At 37.3% G+C, this 17,136-nt stretch overlaps 1 protein-coding gene across 3 annotated transcripts in view; it reads right to left on the bottom strand.

Moving 5' to 3' along the window:
• Positions 1-317: 317 nt before the first annotated feature.
• LOC145982831 (formin-binding protein 1-like) overlaps positions 318-17,136 on the bottom strand; it is a 67,508-nt gene continuing 50,689 nt past the window's right edge. Inside the window, exons 6-9 of one of the 3 annotated variants that reach the window (XM_083116193.1) lie at positions 15,462-15,559; positions 13,404-13,769; positions 8,391-8,548; positions 318-1,802 (exon numbers count right to left, since the gene is read on the bottom strand). In XM_083116193.1, the coding sequence (XP_082972319.1) occupies positions 1,642-1,802; positions 8,391-8,548; positions 13,404-13,769; positions 15,462-15,559 (783 nt within the window). In that variant the 3' untranslated portion in view covers positions 318-1,641. Of the gene's footprint in view, positions 1,803-8,390; positions 8,549-13,403; positions 13,770-15,461; positions 15,587-17,136 lie in introns of all 3 variants that reach the window. The other 2 variants (XM_083116192.1, XM_083116191.1) reach the window with 2 other exon arrangements.

Genomic DNA, 17,136 nt, shown 5'->3' on the forward strand with positions numbered 1-17,136 from the left:
TCTCAGCAGATTTTCATTAAATGTATGATTAAAAACAATACGTATAAATTTATACAACAAAATTACTTTTTAAAAAAAGGATGTTAGTTCATTCAAAAAGAAAAAAAACACAGATAGGAACTTGCTATGTACAATTCTACTCTGCGATATGAAGCCATGAGCTAATCGTTAAGTATAATAAAATTATTACAATATCTGATAATATTACAGGACAATATGAACATGCGAACTCTTGATTCAGTTGTATGGTTTAGAAACACATTTAAAACTTTCATCTACATATAACATACATTTTCATGTCAAGTTTTGTGCTGCTAGAACTACATTTTTTCCCAGGTATTGAAAGGCTGTTTTTCACAATTTGCATAATACATGATATAATGAGTTTTAATACAAAATAGCTGCATGTTCATACCTGATTGCTGTATCACTATAACTTATATCCCTGTATATAAATACTATAACTCCTGACTTTGTTAAATAGTAAAATGCTCAAACATTGAAAATTAAGCTATTGCGCGAACAAGATCAGATACAACACTTCACAGAAGTGTGCATTTCATTGCAACAGAATCAACAGTATGTTACATGAAGTCAAAGAGATTGGATGTTTAGATAAGTAGAAGGGGGAAGGGAGGGCATAGTACATACACCACTAACAACTCAGTTTAGAAGAGAAACACACATTTCCTTTCAGTTTTTGAAATAGTAAATATGAAGTCCTTTTGTGCTATTAGCAACTGTGCCATCTATGATTATTTCCTGCGACGTACATTAGCACACATTACAAACGTAGCACTGTACAAAGTTTTGAGCATCACTGAAATGTATTTTAGTGCAACATTTAAACGAAAATCTCTTTTCTTACTAAACACAATCTAGTAGTTCGTGTGTATTATACCAAAATAAATTTATTCTTTCCTTAAAAAAATTCTTGCTTTGCAGACAATGATGTGGACAGAAATTCATCTTTTATGTTACAAAGATCAAATGATCAAAACATGGCTGGTCTTACAGTCCCTTGTTCTTTTGAGTAAATATCTTGGCACTTTTATTTTCCTGTCGACAAAACTCACACTTAAAAAAAAATTGACATTCACGCTAAGGAATGATAGAGGCCAGCAAATAAACAATATGGCAACATCTAGTTTCAGCTACATGAGTAATTAATCAACACTTTCGCTCCTATCTTCCTCACGATTAACATCCATTCTTACATACATACAACCATAAGTTTTTATACACGATAAACAGCATTGCATTAGTAGCTTATCAAAATAAAATCCACGTAAAAATCATTAACATAAAAAAATGGATCCACAGATAGCATCATATACACACACACACACATATGACACAGTATTCAAACATATACAGTATATATATATAATTATAATATAAAAGAATCTGCAATGAATCATTCGCTTTCCGGCAGCAATATAGTATACACCATTTAATTTCATAATCCGTTATCACAAGAGTACGAGGCAACCATTATGTACACCATGCTTATGTACAACACTTCTCTAAACATTAAAAAAAAAGCCACTTCATTTTCGTCCTGATCCTTAAAATAAGGCCAACATGATTTTTCATTAAAAAATCAGTCTAGTTTCTTAGTGTCACTCAATACCAGTATTTCTAGCAACTGTTGAACAGTTGGCATTCGATGTATGATGTTGGCACAAATCCTTCTTCAGTGTCGTTCGTTCTCCGCACCCTTGTCCATCCGTCCCCTTGATCTAGCTCTATGATGTACAACTCCTCACCGTCACACATTGGAATAGAGCCTTCACTCGTGGCTGTGGATCAAGAAATAGGAAATTAATCTCCATACTTAGCAATGCATAAGTGAGGAAGTAGAACACAGATACTCAAGGTTCAGCTGGACCTTTTGTGATGTCAATGAAGCTGTTTTCAAAGTTTTCTCTTCTTTCGAGAGAAAGAGAGGAGAGAAAAAAAAAATACATCTGCTTAGAATTCCTTCTAGAGCATAGTTTCTCAACCTATGGGGCATGACCCACTGCTGGGTTCCGAACTCTGGTTCGAAAATTTATTTAGTGTGTCTTAAAAACCTATTACATTTCAATTACTAAGATACAGGGAGGTTATTTCAGTCGTTTACCGCGAGAGTGTCGGCCGCTCGCAGCCCCTTCATGCAACAGATCCCAGCAAATTGCATTACAGGAAGTCCGTAACAAAAACCACTTGTTTTGTAATGTTTCAACTTTTCACAATTACAGTTACAATTACAATTGAAATAAGCACGTACCTTGTCACAAGGATGCCGGAAAAGGTGTCTTCCCAAATACAAATATTTCTGGCGCCTTATTTCTGACATCTAATCTTAGATTAGACATCACTACTTTCTCCTCAGTTGTCGCAAGAGTGCCGGCAGCTTATCGGGGGAGTTGTCAGCCGCGAGAGGGTGCTTCATACTGCATGAATGCGACACCTGTCGGCAGTGATGCCAACCTTAGGGACATGTCCCTACGCATAGGGACTTTTCACTATATTTTGCCCATGTAGGGACAGATTTTGCCAAATGAAGGAAAATGTATGGACTTTTTTCAATCTTGGAAAATAACATTTTATTGTGCAAAGCTTACTCGCCAGTCAGTCATGATAGACTCATTGTGTCAGAAAACTATTACATATCCAGACAACAATGAAACCAACGCACATGAAAATTCACTTGAATGCACTAGAAGGAATTCTAAATTGATGAATATTTCAGAATTTGGAATATTATAGTGGGTTTTCAAAAGATGAAATTTTGAGAATGACTGCTGGGTGAAGGCAAAAGTTCCAGTGCAGTATTAAAATGCTATTACTACCTGTACCCCAGAAAAAAAAAAACTGAGGAAAGGATAATGTGTGGCACAACAGCACTTTAAGGGCTAATTTAGCTGCCAAGGGCTTTAACCTGGGTGACTTTCATAGGTTATAATTAGGGCTTTCACTTCTTTTGACATAAATGTTTAGAAATATGCACATACTTATGTCCTAAAAATTTCAAAATTTGCCTTTTATTTAGCTTTTTACAAAATTATAATTTTCTTTTGTTGTAAAGTGTCCTCTGCAAGATAGAGATACAAAATACAAACCAAATTAATATTTTTGTGGTGCAACATGGTAAAGTAAACATTTTTACTCTCATCCCTTGCTTAACAACATATACCTGGGAAATCCTGCTATCTCCCTTTACTTAATCCTAACATATTTATGAGGAAAGGGGGAATTCCTATGCATTGCTGGCAAAAGCATGATTTTATGTACAACATCTAGTGAAATGCTAAAACAGTCAATGCTTTATCTTATGCCTTGGTTAACTTATGACCAAAGCTAAAGTATGGTGAAACTATTCATTCATACGAGCAATAAAATTAGCACCATCATGCTCACAAAACCTACAAGTGATTAGATTAACTTTGGATATATTAGTTCATTCAAATGAAAAGGTCCATTTTATTTTTTCTGAAAAAGCGTTTTATACGAGACAGTAATTTCATGTGTTTTGTATACCCACACGTATATGTGACGTTTTAGTAATGAAGCATCTGCGCATGCGCAAGTGTGTCCAGGTAGCACGTGTCCGTTATCTAATCACCTTCACTTTCTTCCCCCCAAGGTGGAACGCTGTGCTGAACAATGGAGCTGCCATTAAGGGACGTGTCCAAGGAAGAACAGCGGGGCGTCATTCGGTTTGTTCATGCCGAAGGAGTACATCCAGCGGACATTCATAGGAGAATGAAAGTTGTGTATGAAAAATGTGTATCGGACAAAACAGCGAGAAAATGGTGTAGGCGTTTTCGTGGTGGACGAAACACATTGAAGGACGATGCTCGGCTGGGACATTTGAAAAATTGCATTCCTGATTGGACAGTGGCTGCTATTGACAACCTTATTCAAGAAGACAGACAAATATCCCTGGCAGCCATTAGCGAACAAGTGAACGTGTCATTAGGTAGTGTGCATGACATTGTGAGGCACAGACTGGGTTGCAGGAAAGTGTGCGCACAATGGGTGCCAAAGTGTTTGTCAGAGGAACAAAAAATGTGCAGAATGGGAATGTCATTGGCTCATTTGATGCGATACAGGAATGAAGGTGAGGACTTTATCAGCAAAATCATTGCTGGAGATGAATCCATCTGCCCGTATTACCAGCCAGAATCAAAGAGGGACAGTATGGAATGGAAGCATACAGGATCACCAAAACCAAAGAAAAGCCAGTCACTACCTAAAGTCGGCAAACTTATGATGACCGTATTTTTCGATGACCAAGGGCCACTGCTAGTGGAGTTCCTTCCGGAGGGACACACAATTAACGCAAACACGTACTGTGAAACACTGCATCGTCTACGGACATCAATCAAGAATAAGCGTCGAGGAAAACTCAGCAAAGGCATCATTTTACTCCAGGACAATGCTCGTCCCTATACAGCCAGACAGACACAGGATATGTTGCAATCATTCCATTGGGAAGTGCTAGACCACCTTGCCTACAGTCCTGACTTGAGTCCATGTGATTATCACATTTTCGGACCTATGAAGAAACACCTCAGAGGACGACGCTTTGCCTCGAGTCCTGAGCTGCAGGAAGCTATCAGGGAATGGTTTCATTCCCAGCACAAGGACATCTTCTACCAAGGAATTCATAACCTTGTTTCAAAGTGGAACAAGTGTCTTACCTCATACGGTGAATATGTGTAGCCAACTACTGTAATAAAGTTTCTACAAGGAAATGGACCTTTTCATTTGAATGCACCTAGTAGAATATGATTATCATAGAGAACAGAGTTCTAGTTGTAATAGTTCTTCCCGGAGCAGTTTTTCTCTGAAATACAGGTCCACCTACGAATCAGCTAATTTGACAACACACTATTTCCTGCCCTTTCAGTGGAGGAAAAAGAAAACTGATATTGCTATGTAGTAGGGCATTCCAAAACAATAGTAACCATGGAGTCACATAGTTGTGCTAATGTGCTTTCTCTTAAAACATTTTACAAAAGCAATTATAGTTTTGAGACTATCCAGTGAGAATTTTGTAAAAAAATACCAAACTCATTTTCTCCTTTGAATATGATATCAAAAATCCTTACACAGTGTATGCTTAGCATTATGAGCAAATGTTACTGGTTTTCCTGCAGGTCTACCGATCCACACTGCACACGTGCCAATGGAAATCTTGCAACTATTGATTCCTCAAGATCTCATCTCCAGGTATGATGATACCTGCTAGACACAAAGGGGAACCAACCTCACCACTTGAAAATGTTTCCTTCTGGGGATAGTGTTGTGTGCACTAAAACCACACACCTTCAAATAGAATAATTCCTGTGAACATGCTCCTGAAAAACTATTAACGTGCACAGGAGGCTCACAAGAGTGTCTACAGCAAAATGGAGCTTTTCTTTTCGGAGGATTTACTTACTGTGACAAATGCTATTGTATGTACTTCCCCTTAAGGTAAAGCATATCATGTCATTATAATTCTTGAAGCTTTACTGGCAGCAAATGATATTTCTCGTTTTTTTGGGATCCGGAAATCACCCGGCTGATATCTCGAGAGAACCTCTATCATTGTGTTACAGTTTTGTTTTACTGAGTTACATCACCCAATTCACTGATAGACGATATATCATGTCTGGAACCTTTTAATTTCCTATACTATTCCAAATATTTTTTTGGAACTAGAAAGCAATGCTTGATAGTCAAGTGTTCTTGAATTGCCACCCAGGTTAAGGCTGCATTTACTTCCAGCATTTCAAGTGCATACATTGCTCTCTTCATCAGGGAATGCTGACTGTACATTGTCAGTTTCTCTGTACAAGCATGACATCCAATGGAGCATCAGGATCCAGAGCAAACAAATCATACAAATGAGTCTAAGCTTCACCTCCCCATCTAGGCATATTTAACCTTACACTTAGTCTCTAAACAAAAAGTTCAGTTCTTCTCTTCATGAAAAGAACCAAACAATCTCCTCATGCCTTCGCCTCCACTACAAGACTGTGACGAAAGTTTGGAGTTCTTCTAGATAAAGGCTTCGCTCTCAGGTAACACATCTGGAACACGACAAAGATGCACAGAGAGAATGCCATCTGTACCCACTGTTGAGCCAAATTCTGCCACTCAACATGTGATTGTCCATCTTCAATATGTCAGTGCAACTCCATGAAGACCTGGACATGGAGACACTGTACGAGTTCATATTTTGAGAAATAACCAAGTTCTGGGCATCGCAATCCAACGGTGCAACAAATCGACAAGGCCTCAGTGGCTATCACTACATGGTTTATTCTGAGGTGAATTGAAGTGAGAGAAATTGTGACTGGTCAATAATGTTGCCACACGTCATAGAATCTAGTTGAAAGCCTACCATACAAAAGGAACGTGTTCAAATCCTATACTTTCTTCTCCCAGCCTGGCATCTTATGTTTTGTTTATGGTTCAGTTTATTTGTCTTGACTCCAGGTGATCATAAAGAGTAGTATTATTTTATCTTTTGTTTACCCTGTTAGGCTAAAAACTCAAAACACTGGATCTAGATGCCTACAGTTGTCATGTGTCAAGTGTAATCTCTTTTACGCGGCAAGCATTTATGCTAAGTGAATAGAAAATAGACAGCGGACTATAGCATGACGTAGAGTAGTCTGATCTTATCTTCTGGTTAACGCAATGCCTTAAAATTTGGATATTTTCCTTTTGTTCTCAGAAGTGTAATTTTACTTCAAGGATAGCCAAGAAATGTTTTCTAAATTTTTCTTCATATTCACGATTAATCCAGATTAGTTTCAAATTTGAATTTACATTTTAACTAGGGGAGACAAAATCTCATTCCGTCAAGTACAGAACCAATGCCTGAATGGAGTGATCTTCGCCTGGCCATGGAAAAATTGAATCAATCACGAAGGATCCTAAATTTCATGAAATATTTTTGTCCCATTTTCCAGTCTCTGTTATTTTATTACTAATTTGGAACTTCAGTTTAACTGTTTACTTATGCTATACTTCAGGGGTTTGCAGGTGCAAACCATTCTTGACTAGTGAGCGTTAAAAATGCGTGACTATCCTGCTTTTACCTTAATAATCCATTTTATTGTGTATAGGTATTTAGTCAATATCGATCCTCCTTCTAAAGTATAAAGTGTGTACCGACGTGGCCTCGATAAAGAGAAACTGCGAGGGAGTGCAATTCAGCAATGAAGGGTCGGATGAGACATGGTTTCGACTTATGCTGCTAGCCACGTCTTGGGGAGGAAAAGTTACGTGGCCGCCGTTCTGGATGGGCGGAACTCCCACGAGTGATGACCAATAGCAGGAATGTATTCTTCCTTTGTGAGAAACACGACGATGGAAACTTAGGACTGAAAACGAGGGAGGCGGTGCCAAGGAGCAAATAGGAAGAGAAGAGACCCACAAGATGCCTTGGTTCAATTAGGAATCAGCATCATATCACCAAATCAAAGCTCATCCCTGTGGGAAAACATGAAGTTCATCTATGAGTACGCCGGCAACTTCAACCAGCCAGAATCATCGAACCCCTGACCACACTGCTATCTTAAAACCAGCCTGCAACCTTACCCATTCTTCAGCCTGTGATAGGTGCACATATGGAGGCATAGTCTACGGGCGTAAACTCCCCACTAACTATGCTAAGCTACCAAGAATGGATGCTAATCAATAGAGGCGTAAATAAAAAGGCAAAATTTCGGTACAAAAACTGGGCCAATTTCGGGTTCAAAAGCGGTAAATAAAATAAAATATCGGTGTTATAGCGGTGAAAAAATGGATGAAAAGTGGTATATAAAATGACATATTGGTTTTAAAATTGAGAAAATAATCCTAAATTTGATTTAAAAACTACACTTATTCCACAGAATTAACATTTCACTTCTAATAGCACATTTATGTAGTTATCAGAGTATTAAGTTTATTTCTGTGTAAAGGAGTCCATTTTTGCTTCTCCAATATTAACAGCAGAATTAATCAATTTTCCGGGAATTGCATAACTCTCAGGATAATTCAGACCTCGGAAGGTGTCGCGTCGGTATATAAACGGTAAATTTCGTGTTTAAGAGTTAATTTCGCTTTTTGCAGTTCATTTCGCATTATTTCGTGACAAAATATGGTCACAAAATGCACCTCACACCTTTCAAAAACATGAAAAATTAACACTACAATGTGGTTTTTCAAATTTCGTTTTTTCATCAAAAACGAAATATGCATGCCCCTACTAATCAATATTGCCTGGCATGTGCTTGAAATGTTGGAAGTAAATGCAGCTGGCTTGTAACCCAAGTTGCCAGGAAAGCTACATTCCTATTAACCCAATTTAGACAGAATTTGCCCAAGCCTTTTGTTTCTGAAGCAACCCAAGAGCTTACCTTCAAACGGATACATTGCTTTGCACGTTCCGAGTGGCGCCAGGCTCTCTCCATCGTAGTAGTCTACTCCAACAAGGTCGGGATCCTGTTGCTCGCCGTCAGAGTCGGGCAGGCTCGTGTGGGACGTTCCGAGACCTGATTCGGGGCTGTTTGAGGAGCTAGATTAGGTAACATGGCAAAAAAACGAAAGAGAAACAAGGCAGTTAGCAACAGAGCAGGCAACAATGCACAACTTCAAGCAACAAACAATCGTTCTGCAGGCAAAAGGAGCATCACACATGCTTCTTGCTCTTATTCAAAATTACAGGAAAAAAAAAGAAAATAAAAAAGCCAATGTAATATTATTCTCTGTCCTAAAGCAGTCATTTTAAGACTAGCCAAAACTATCTACTGTACACACTTTATCTTATTCTATTAACAACTGTATATGTATTCAATATTCTCACTTCTAGAAAATTAAAATTAGGAAACTACACTACTGACTGACTTGACTAGAAAAATATCTAGAATACAGTTTAGTGTAGATACATTTAAAAAAAATACATGCTCATTATAGTATTTAGCTCCAGCATGCAGTATATACAATATATTTACTTAAGATGCTGTGAAAAAATAATTTTCATAATTTAATTAATAACTTTACTACATTCACTCACATATTAGTGAAAACTTCACTATAGCATACATAACTACAAGAGAAATATATGCATATCTATAAAACGCTTAATTACTTAATGAAAATAAAAACTTTCAGTCTACTTAAAATAGAGAATTGTTCTGGGTATAAAACGTTAAGAAAATGTAAACAGAATTTAATCTATTCTTGCTGCGTATTCAATACAATGCATATTAATAAATTATGTAAGTAAATAAAATGTCATATCTAATAATCACCACTTGTTCATAAATTACAGTAAAACAAAAAATAAATAAATGCATGCATGCCCAAAAAATTGTGCAGCAGTAGTAATCAACTGAAGATGTAAAAAATGTGCAAGCATTGTCAAAATAAAGTGTTGAAGCCTGATGTTGCTCATCTACACAAAAAGTTCATAAAGTGAACCCTGTTGTAAAGTATTTTTGAACTCTCATCTTAAGCACAGATTCTTGAAGACAGATTTTTTTTAAAAGGCACCTTATAACAAGGCCCAGCTAAGCTTTAGTTGCAAAAAATTATGCTGTATTTTCAAAATGTATTTGCCTATTTACAGAAGCAAACCTTATTATCAATGCATCGTGCATAACAATATTATTTCAGCAGCATCACAAAGAAGCAACGAGCCTAAGGCTGGAAAGACACACATTTGTTTTCTGATATCCATGAAACACTAAGTGTACTGTATTACATGTACTTACGAGACTCATTTTCCACAACATGTAACATTATTGACAAGATAGTATAACTGCTTCTATTTTGTTTTGTTAAATTTATGCCATTGTTATAACTGCATCATTAATCAAAGAAATGTCTAATGAGGGAAGCATGTGTTCTCTTGAAATGTTATAACAATGTTTATATGTTTGTAACAGCTGAAAGCTACAAGAGAAATATTATGGATTTGCTTTGCTTTGTATGTATTTTAATAGTACACACTGGAGAAAACAAATACACATACCTGACCACAAACAAATCAAGTTAAACTTGGTATTGGTTCATTTCTGAGGGACTTTAAATGTAGGTGGGTGGGTGGGTTGATATGATACTGTTTCACTTTCATGGATATGCAAGTACACCATGTCCCAAAATGTCGGGGTTTACAGTAGTTGGTATATTGCAACAGACAAAGGTGAATGTTTATATCGTACATGTACGATAAGAACGGCTGTGGAAGTTTGCTACCCTGAGTGCTTAGTTTCCCATCAGTCATAGCACAAGATGGCGATTCCCATACAGAAGCCCTTTCGTGTCATTGAATTTGCAAGGTGTGGTTCTGCAGTTTTAGTTCAGTGAGCTTTGACAGAAATTTGAAATTGGTCCCCAGCCCGATAACAACATTCATCGATGGTTTAACAAGTTTCAAACAACTGGATGTGTCTGCAAAGGAAGGAGTTCTGGATGCCTAAGTGTGTCGAACAAAAGCACCGAGAAGCATTGGACTATCGGATGGATGTGTACAGTGTTATGAAAGGTACTCATATTGAACATTTATAAGGTACACTATGTTGTTTACTCCCACATAAGCTTTGTTCATGTACATATAAGGGAAATTAAAAACTATGAAACTCCGATAATCATTGCAACATGCTGTACTTTATTCAGGTGTATTATAGTTCTTAATTTTAAAACATGCGTATGTTCACATGACATGATCAAATGACTAAAATAGCTGTTATTAGCCCCCGTCTAGTTCGCTGCTCTTTTTGATTCCCTTTGCACCGAAGCATCTAGTTGGTTACATGGTGCAACACAGAGTCGTCTAGTTCGTTGATTTGGAGTCACGTAGTGTATTTGGTGTCTGCACTGTTTGCCCTACGTTCTGGGTCAGTGCACGTTTGGTGTATGATCACGTGGTGAGTGCTAACTAATCAAATTAACGTTTAAAGCAGCAGACAGGTATTTGTTGCATTTTCTGAATTTTAACACTGCTTTCCATCTACTTGGTTGAACATAATTTCCTTGCACCACCCTGTCACTGGAATACACCTGCACTCAGTGGTGTGCGGTGACATTTTCTATTGGAGAAGCAGATCCGAAAAATTAAAAGAACCAAGAATGTACGTTATACTGAAAAAAATTAGCACTGTACCTGATACTGTTTCCATAATGTCTCTAAGGGAAAAATGATTGTCCTGGCGCAGTTGTTCATTTATTTGAATTTCAGTTGGTCTGTTGTCGATCGTGGATGATTGAAACAATTTTCAAGATTTTCACACATTGCAATATTCACAAATCCACTTTGGCACCACGTAGTTCATAGTAAACAATGTCAACACAAAGTTTTTGAAACAAACAAATATAAATTCACCCGCCTGAAAAAACTTAACTTGTCACCTCCCAAAGCGCTTGAAAAAAGTGTTAGCGTGGCCAGCGAGTTTTACCAACTCTATTTGGCGGATGTGTCCATGGATATGTTAGCTGTCTTAATAGACCGAACGCTCGGAAACTTTTATCTTCACATAGAATGTCATTCGTATATCAGCAATCACATTTTGGTGTTTCTCCTGTATTTTGAAACTTTATAGTTTATTTATGAATATAAATTTTAGCTTAGTGGATATGCTACATCGCTGACAGTATACAGTACCTGTAACGACCATGTTAGGCAGATTTCAGTTGTATATTGGCATTTATCTTATTCATATACTTTTAAGTTAAGAACTCTGATTAAATTATTTATACTTATTTGTTTTTATAATTCATGTATATATTTACGTTTTATCTTATGTTATAATATTATTTGCATATTTTTGCAACATTTATTCAGAATTTATAGGCTAATAATTATCCCAAATAATATATGCAACGTTTTCATTGTTTTTCAAGCACAAGTTAAATACATCTCTTCTTAATATTGATTTTTGTTCAACAATGTACAAGATTGAAGTAATTTGTCTTCGTTATAAACTAAGTCTTTATTTAATCATTTTTATGTGCAAGGGCAAATATGATTTATTTGATAAAATCAGTTGTAGTTATTTCTATATAGTTTAATATTGTAATATTATAGCAAAGTATTTCTCCCTCATTTTCAATAAAATATAGTTTTCCTATTGGCTGTTTATGTTAGGAGTGGGGGAACCACCCTTCGTGTTCTTGGCGATGTAAAAACTTCCACTTTGGCATTTTTAATTGTTGCCAACCTGAACTTTAGCTTACTATCGCTAATTAACATTGATGTGTTATATAAATTATCAGTTTTTCTTGTGTTATTTTATGTTATGAGTTTGTATTGTAAGTTAGAACAATCTGTTATGCTCCACCTCGCACTTGAGGTAGCAGTTGAGGTCTTGCTATTAATTGTGAAGGTGGTGCGCGGACTCTTGTGTTAAATAAATTGCTTATCACTGCCTGCGAGCATGTATGACCCAACAAATTATAACTTTTAACTTGTGCGAATCAGTATGTACGCCCGCGATTCGTGATTAAAGATTTTGGACATTTTAATTATAAAGTATCTGGAATTTTATTTACTGTCATGTGTCGCAATTCGGTGGTTTCCTTCCTGGAGGAAGGGTGGATTGTCTTAATCCCGAACCCTGGGTGAGAACTGGTGCTCCCAACTGACCAGGTGGAACAAGGAGCGGTGTGTTGCCAATTCGGATCTCCATACCCTGGAGTCACGAGTGGTGGCACGTTGCATACCCTTAGACACTTAATTGTGCAGTTCGCAACACTGAGGACATCAACATACTGAAGCACTGGCACTCTGGCTTTCTTTCGGCGTTACCAGTTGGAAACAAAATTTGGCTCCACGCAACCTACTCTCCCATTGGACCTTCAAGGTCGCCGGGGATTTCTCGGGGCCCATGGTGGCATTGCAGGCTACAGGATGGCCAGGGTGCTTATGCAGATGTTTTGTCAACACGCCACGAGAGGGTGTTGATGGCACCATATCGGAAAAGGACAAACCTTGGAGGCTTGTAGGTTGATTCTGTTGAGGCAACCCGGAAGAAATAATGAAAAACCAAAAGTTAAAGAAGTCATTTGTAACAGTTAACAGTTATGCTGTGTGCCACCACTGCTGGCCTTGCTGTACCGGAGTGCACGTGCATGCCTGCACTACACCGAGTGTCATGAAGTGCAGCAAACTAGACAGGGCTATTAACTCTACTTTTCACACAATATTTGCGTATATTTAAGGGAACATTTTTTTTCTTTAGTGGAGCCTGTAAGATACCCAGGTTTTGCAGCAGTGACATTAAATTTGTACTGACTGGCAACATCATCAATGGTTAAAAATTTCAAAATATCTGCAGGTTTGATTGTTGCATGTCTTCAAATTAATCAAAGTAATACTTGCCAGCACTGCCATCCCCTCTTGAAAACGAACAGAAACTAATTGTGATGCTTACCCGTGTGATGGGAGTGGTGTTCCAGGTGCAGACTGTTTGTGATTCACCGGATTCGAGACACTCGAGTCTGAGGCACTGCGACTTAATGATTCGTCCGACCCACTGTTCCTGTGCGAATGAGACGAACCGCGAGGCGAGGCTCCGTTTAAGTTTGTATGATGGTGGGCAGGTTTTTGGTTTGGAGAATTCGTTAGCACTGAGGATGACTTCCCATCCATCTCGTCCAGATAACACTGATACTTGTGCAACTCTTGCCTGAATTTGTCCAACTTGTGTCCACTTTCGTTCAACTGTCCTTCAATTGACATTGGATCACCTAAGGCAGGGTTTTGCTCATACACTCCCTTCATCTTCATCAGGCCGTCCCTGTGGGAAAAGAAAATTTATTTGCAATTACTTATCATAGGTACACACTGCTCAATTGTTACTGTATATGTAATTCAAACATAATTCCAGGCTTTAATGGTAAAAATTAAATTATGTACAAGGACATTTCTTTCTATTGTTACTGCTTAGTACATAAATATCAACATTTCTAGCTTATTCCACTGTATCCAAGAGCAGAGTTTCAACTTTAAAATTATTCCTCTTTGTGGTGCAACTGCTTTCCATTTTTAGTTAAACTATAACTTCTACACAATGAAAAATAAGCACCCTTAAATGCAAGAATATATATAAGTTTGAAATTTATTTTTAAAGCAAACTTGAGAATATAAGGAGTGGGTGGAGTTTCTTTCCTGCAGTAAACATAAACACTAACAAATCATTGAATGCAATATTACTCTCAATATCGGTTTATGTACATTGAAGAGATTTGATTATCGAATGATGAAATTCTTCACATTTTGAGAAGACAATTCACGTTGCGTAATTCATGGAGTCAATAATTGCTGCATAATTCAGACAATTCTAGGAATTCTCGGTGAGTCAATCCTGCAAATAATATTCTGTAGGTAAACACTGCTTGTCTCTAGTAACAGCTTTAACCAACATCGGATAGCATTACGAGTATCTACAGATGCCAGCACATTAGGGGGCAAACTTTCAATCCTGCTACTGAAGATTCTGGGTTCGAGTCCCACTCTGGGCAAGCTATGCTTTGTTCTTTGTGAGTGTCCCTTTATCAGTTTAATTTAATCATCACTCACGTCACCACCACATTTATCCAAAAGTGGGAAAAAAATGATGCTAAATAACAAAAATTCAAATTATCTTAAGGTGGATTATTTTCATCCTGAGTTATGTAACAACATTGCATGGCAGTAATTGACTCTGGTTTAAAAAAAAAACAAAACAAAAAAAAACAAAACAAAACAACAACATTGTTTTACATCAGTCACCATTTTGATGTGTCATCTCTCAGATACCAAAGCAGTGAAGAGAACATTGACAAATAATTATAGACCACTGGTACCCCATTAATAATTTTTATTGACCTTGTATACTGATATGATGCAAGTTTTGTACTTTTCTTCTGAGAATTTTTGGCTAATTGTGACAATGAGGATAAACAATGATCAGAAGAAATTTATGACAGGACACTCTCAAAGAACGTATATGCTCAGGCCCGGACTTGAACCCAGGAACTTGCTGGCAAGATCACAAGTCAATCACTCAATATGTTCGGCTACAGAGACAGCATGATGCAGGGTTTGAAGTTTATTGTTTTACATTGAGTAATTTGAAAGTAAATGTTACGTCAGGATTTCATTAGTACTTATAAAATCTTCATACTGGTCCATATAAATTCAAAATTAAGACAAGCAAGCAGGAGAAGTTCTCCTCTATTTCATACATATATTCTTTACTTCAGTCTTCCAACTGTGATTATGTTTGCACAGCCTCTACTTCAAACAAATCCTCCAATTGTATTATTGAGTCATTGGTAACTGACACGTCCTGAAAAACTTTACTTTAACCTACACATTTGTGTTCTTCAATTGGATGGGCATCAGTCAAATTTGAACCACTTCCGGTCTAAATAGTTTTAAAAGCACTATGAAATTAAAGACATCAAATAATTTTAATAAACAGGGTATGACAAATGTCATTTCATACCTAGCAGCAGTCTCCTGTTGAAGCTTTGCGTTGATTTCATCTAGCTTTTGCTGGAGCTTCTTTTTTCTCTGGTTTGGTGGCAAGTCGCTGTAATCCTCCTTTGAGTCAAACGAAGAGAAATTGTTCTGAAAGAAAATGAAAATGTGAGAAATCTATGCCATGTAATAGCCGAAGCAAGAACAGATCATACAAATCATGAAGTGGAAATTGTCATCTGGGCATAGTGTTGCATTGCCTTAGAAACAAGACAATTGAATCGTTTCTTCACTTTTACAAGAGAGACGAAATTTTACTAAATACCCTCCCCTAATAAATAACCCCCCCATTCCATCCTATTCAGAAATGTTGCTAAAATTATCAATAGATAAGACAATGCTTTAATAAAAACAGACTTCATTCCTTCATAATATTGACAGTGAGTATTTACATGTTTATGGGGATTTGCAATAATATTTCCAATTTACAAATATATACAAAAAATAATAATAATAAATAAAAATCTGCAATATACAACACTACTATGAAAGTTTCAAAGTAATAAAAACTTTCACATGCATACTAGTGCATACATGCAAATATACTCTTGCATAATACGAACAAAAATATAAACAAACAGTCAGGCAAATGCATTGTGAAGGCTTGAATTACATAACATAAGGACCATGCTTAATATATCCACTACCTACGTAAACTCCCACACATTCCCAGTTGCAATCATCTTAATGAAATTTAAAATGTTAAAACTTGCAAAAAACATTAGACATATATGGGAGTTAGTAAGCAGCTGGGGAAATGCTGTTATGGTATTTTTGCTTTCTGGTGCCTGCGAATCACAAGACAATTTCAATATAACACAGACAGTTCATGAAATTAGGCACACACAGGAGATGTACGTCGTCGATATTTCAGCAAAAAATGCAGGCTCGACCAGGACTCAAACCTGGGTCTCTGCCATACCGGGCCATTGCTCTACCAGTGAGCTACCGAGCCAGTCTGGCTTTGCCTGATTTTTTGCTGCCGCTGTTTTACCTTTACCTGTGTGGAATAATCTGTGCAAGTGTTATGGCAACGAAATCGCCTTGAATTGACATCTCTACGCTGGGAGGTACTAGGTATGTCGACGTCTACAGTGTTCCAAAGGCAACAGATCTTGTTGCAATAGCACTAGCCGAGACAATTCCACACAGGTAAAACTGCGACAGCGAAAAATCAGGCGAAGCCAGACTGGCTCGGTAGCTCAGTGGTAGAGCAATGGCACAGTATGGCAGAGACCTGGCTTCAAGCCGTGGTCGAGCCTGCATTTTTTGCTGAAATATTTACATTAACACAAGACAGATGTTGTCTTTTCAAGGCAAGCGTTACTTGGTTCTATGCGTGTAAGAGAACGGTGTCACAGAAGTAATTACTACTTCGTGGCACAATGACCCTTTGGTCAGCGCATCGAGACCCATTTCCACTGTTGAGACCAGGTCTGATACTACTGATTTCAAGTAGCTCCTCAATTGATCTCACAATGCTGGGTCAACACTGAAATTTTGGAGCTCCGAACAAGCATCAAACCCAAGACCACTTGCACCAAAGGTGAGAGTGATAACTATTTGGCAACATGGAAAATCTACCAAAGAATTTTTTTCTAGTTTAAATATTCCATCCTGTAAAATAATTGAAACTGGTT

Source organism: Lepisma saccharinum, unplaced genomic scaffold (genome assembly GCF_977018435.1).
Source record: "Lepisma saccharinum unplaced genomic scaffold, izLepSacc3.1 HAP1_SCAFFOLD_444, whole genome shotgun sequence".
Taxonomy (NCBI): Eukaryota; Metazoa; Arthropoda; class Insecta; order Zygentoma; family Lepismatidae; genus Lepisma; species Lepisma saccharinum.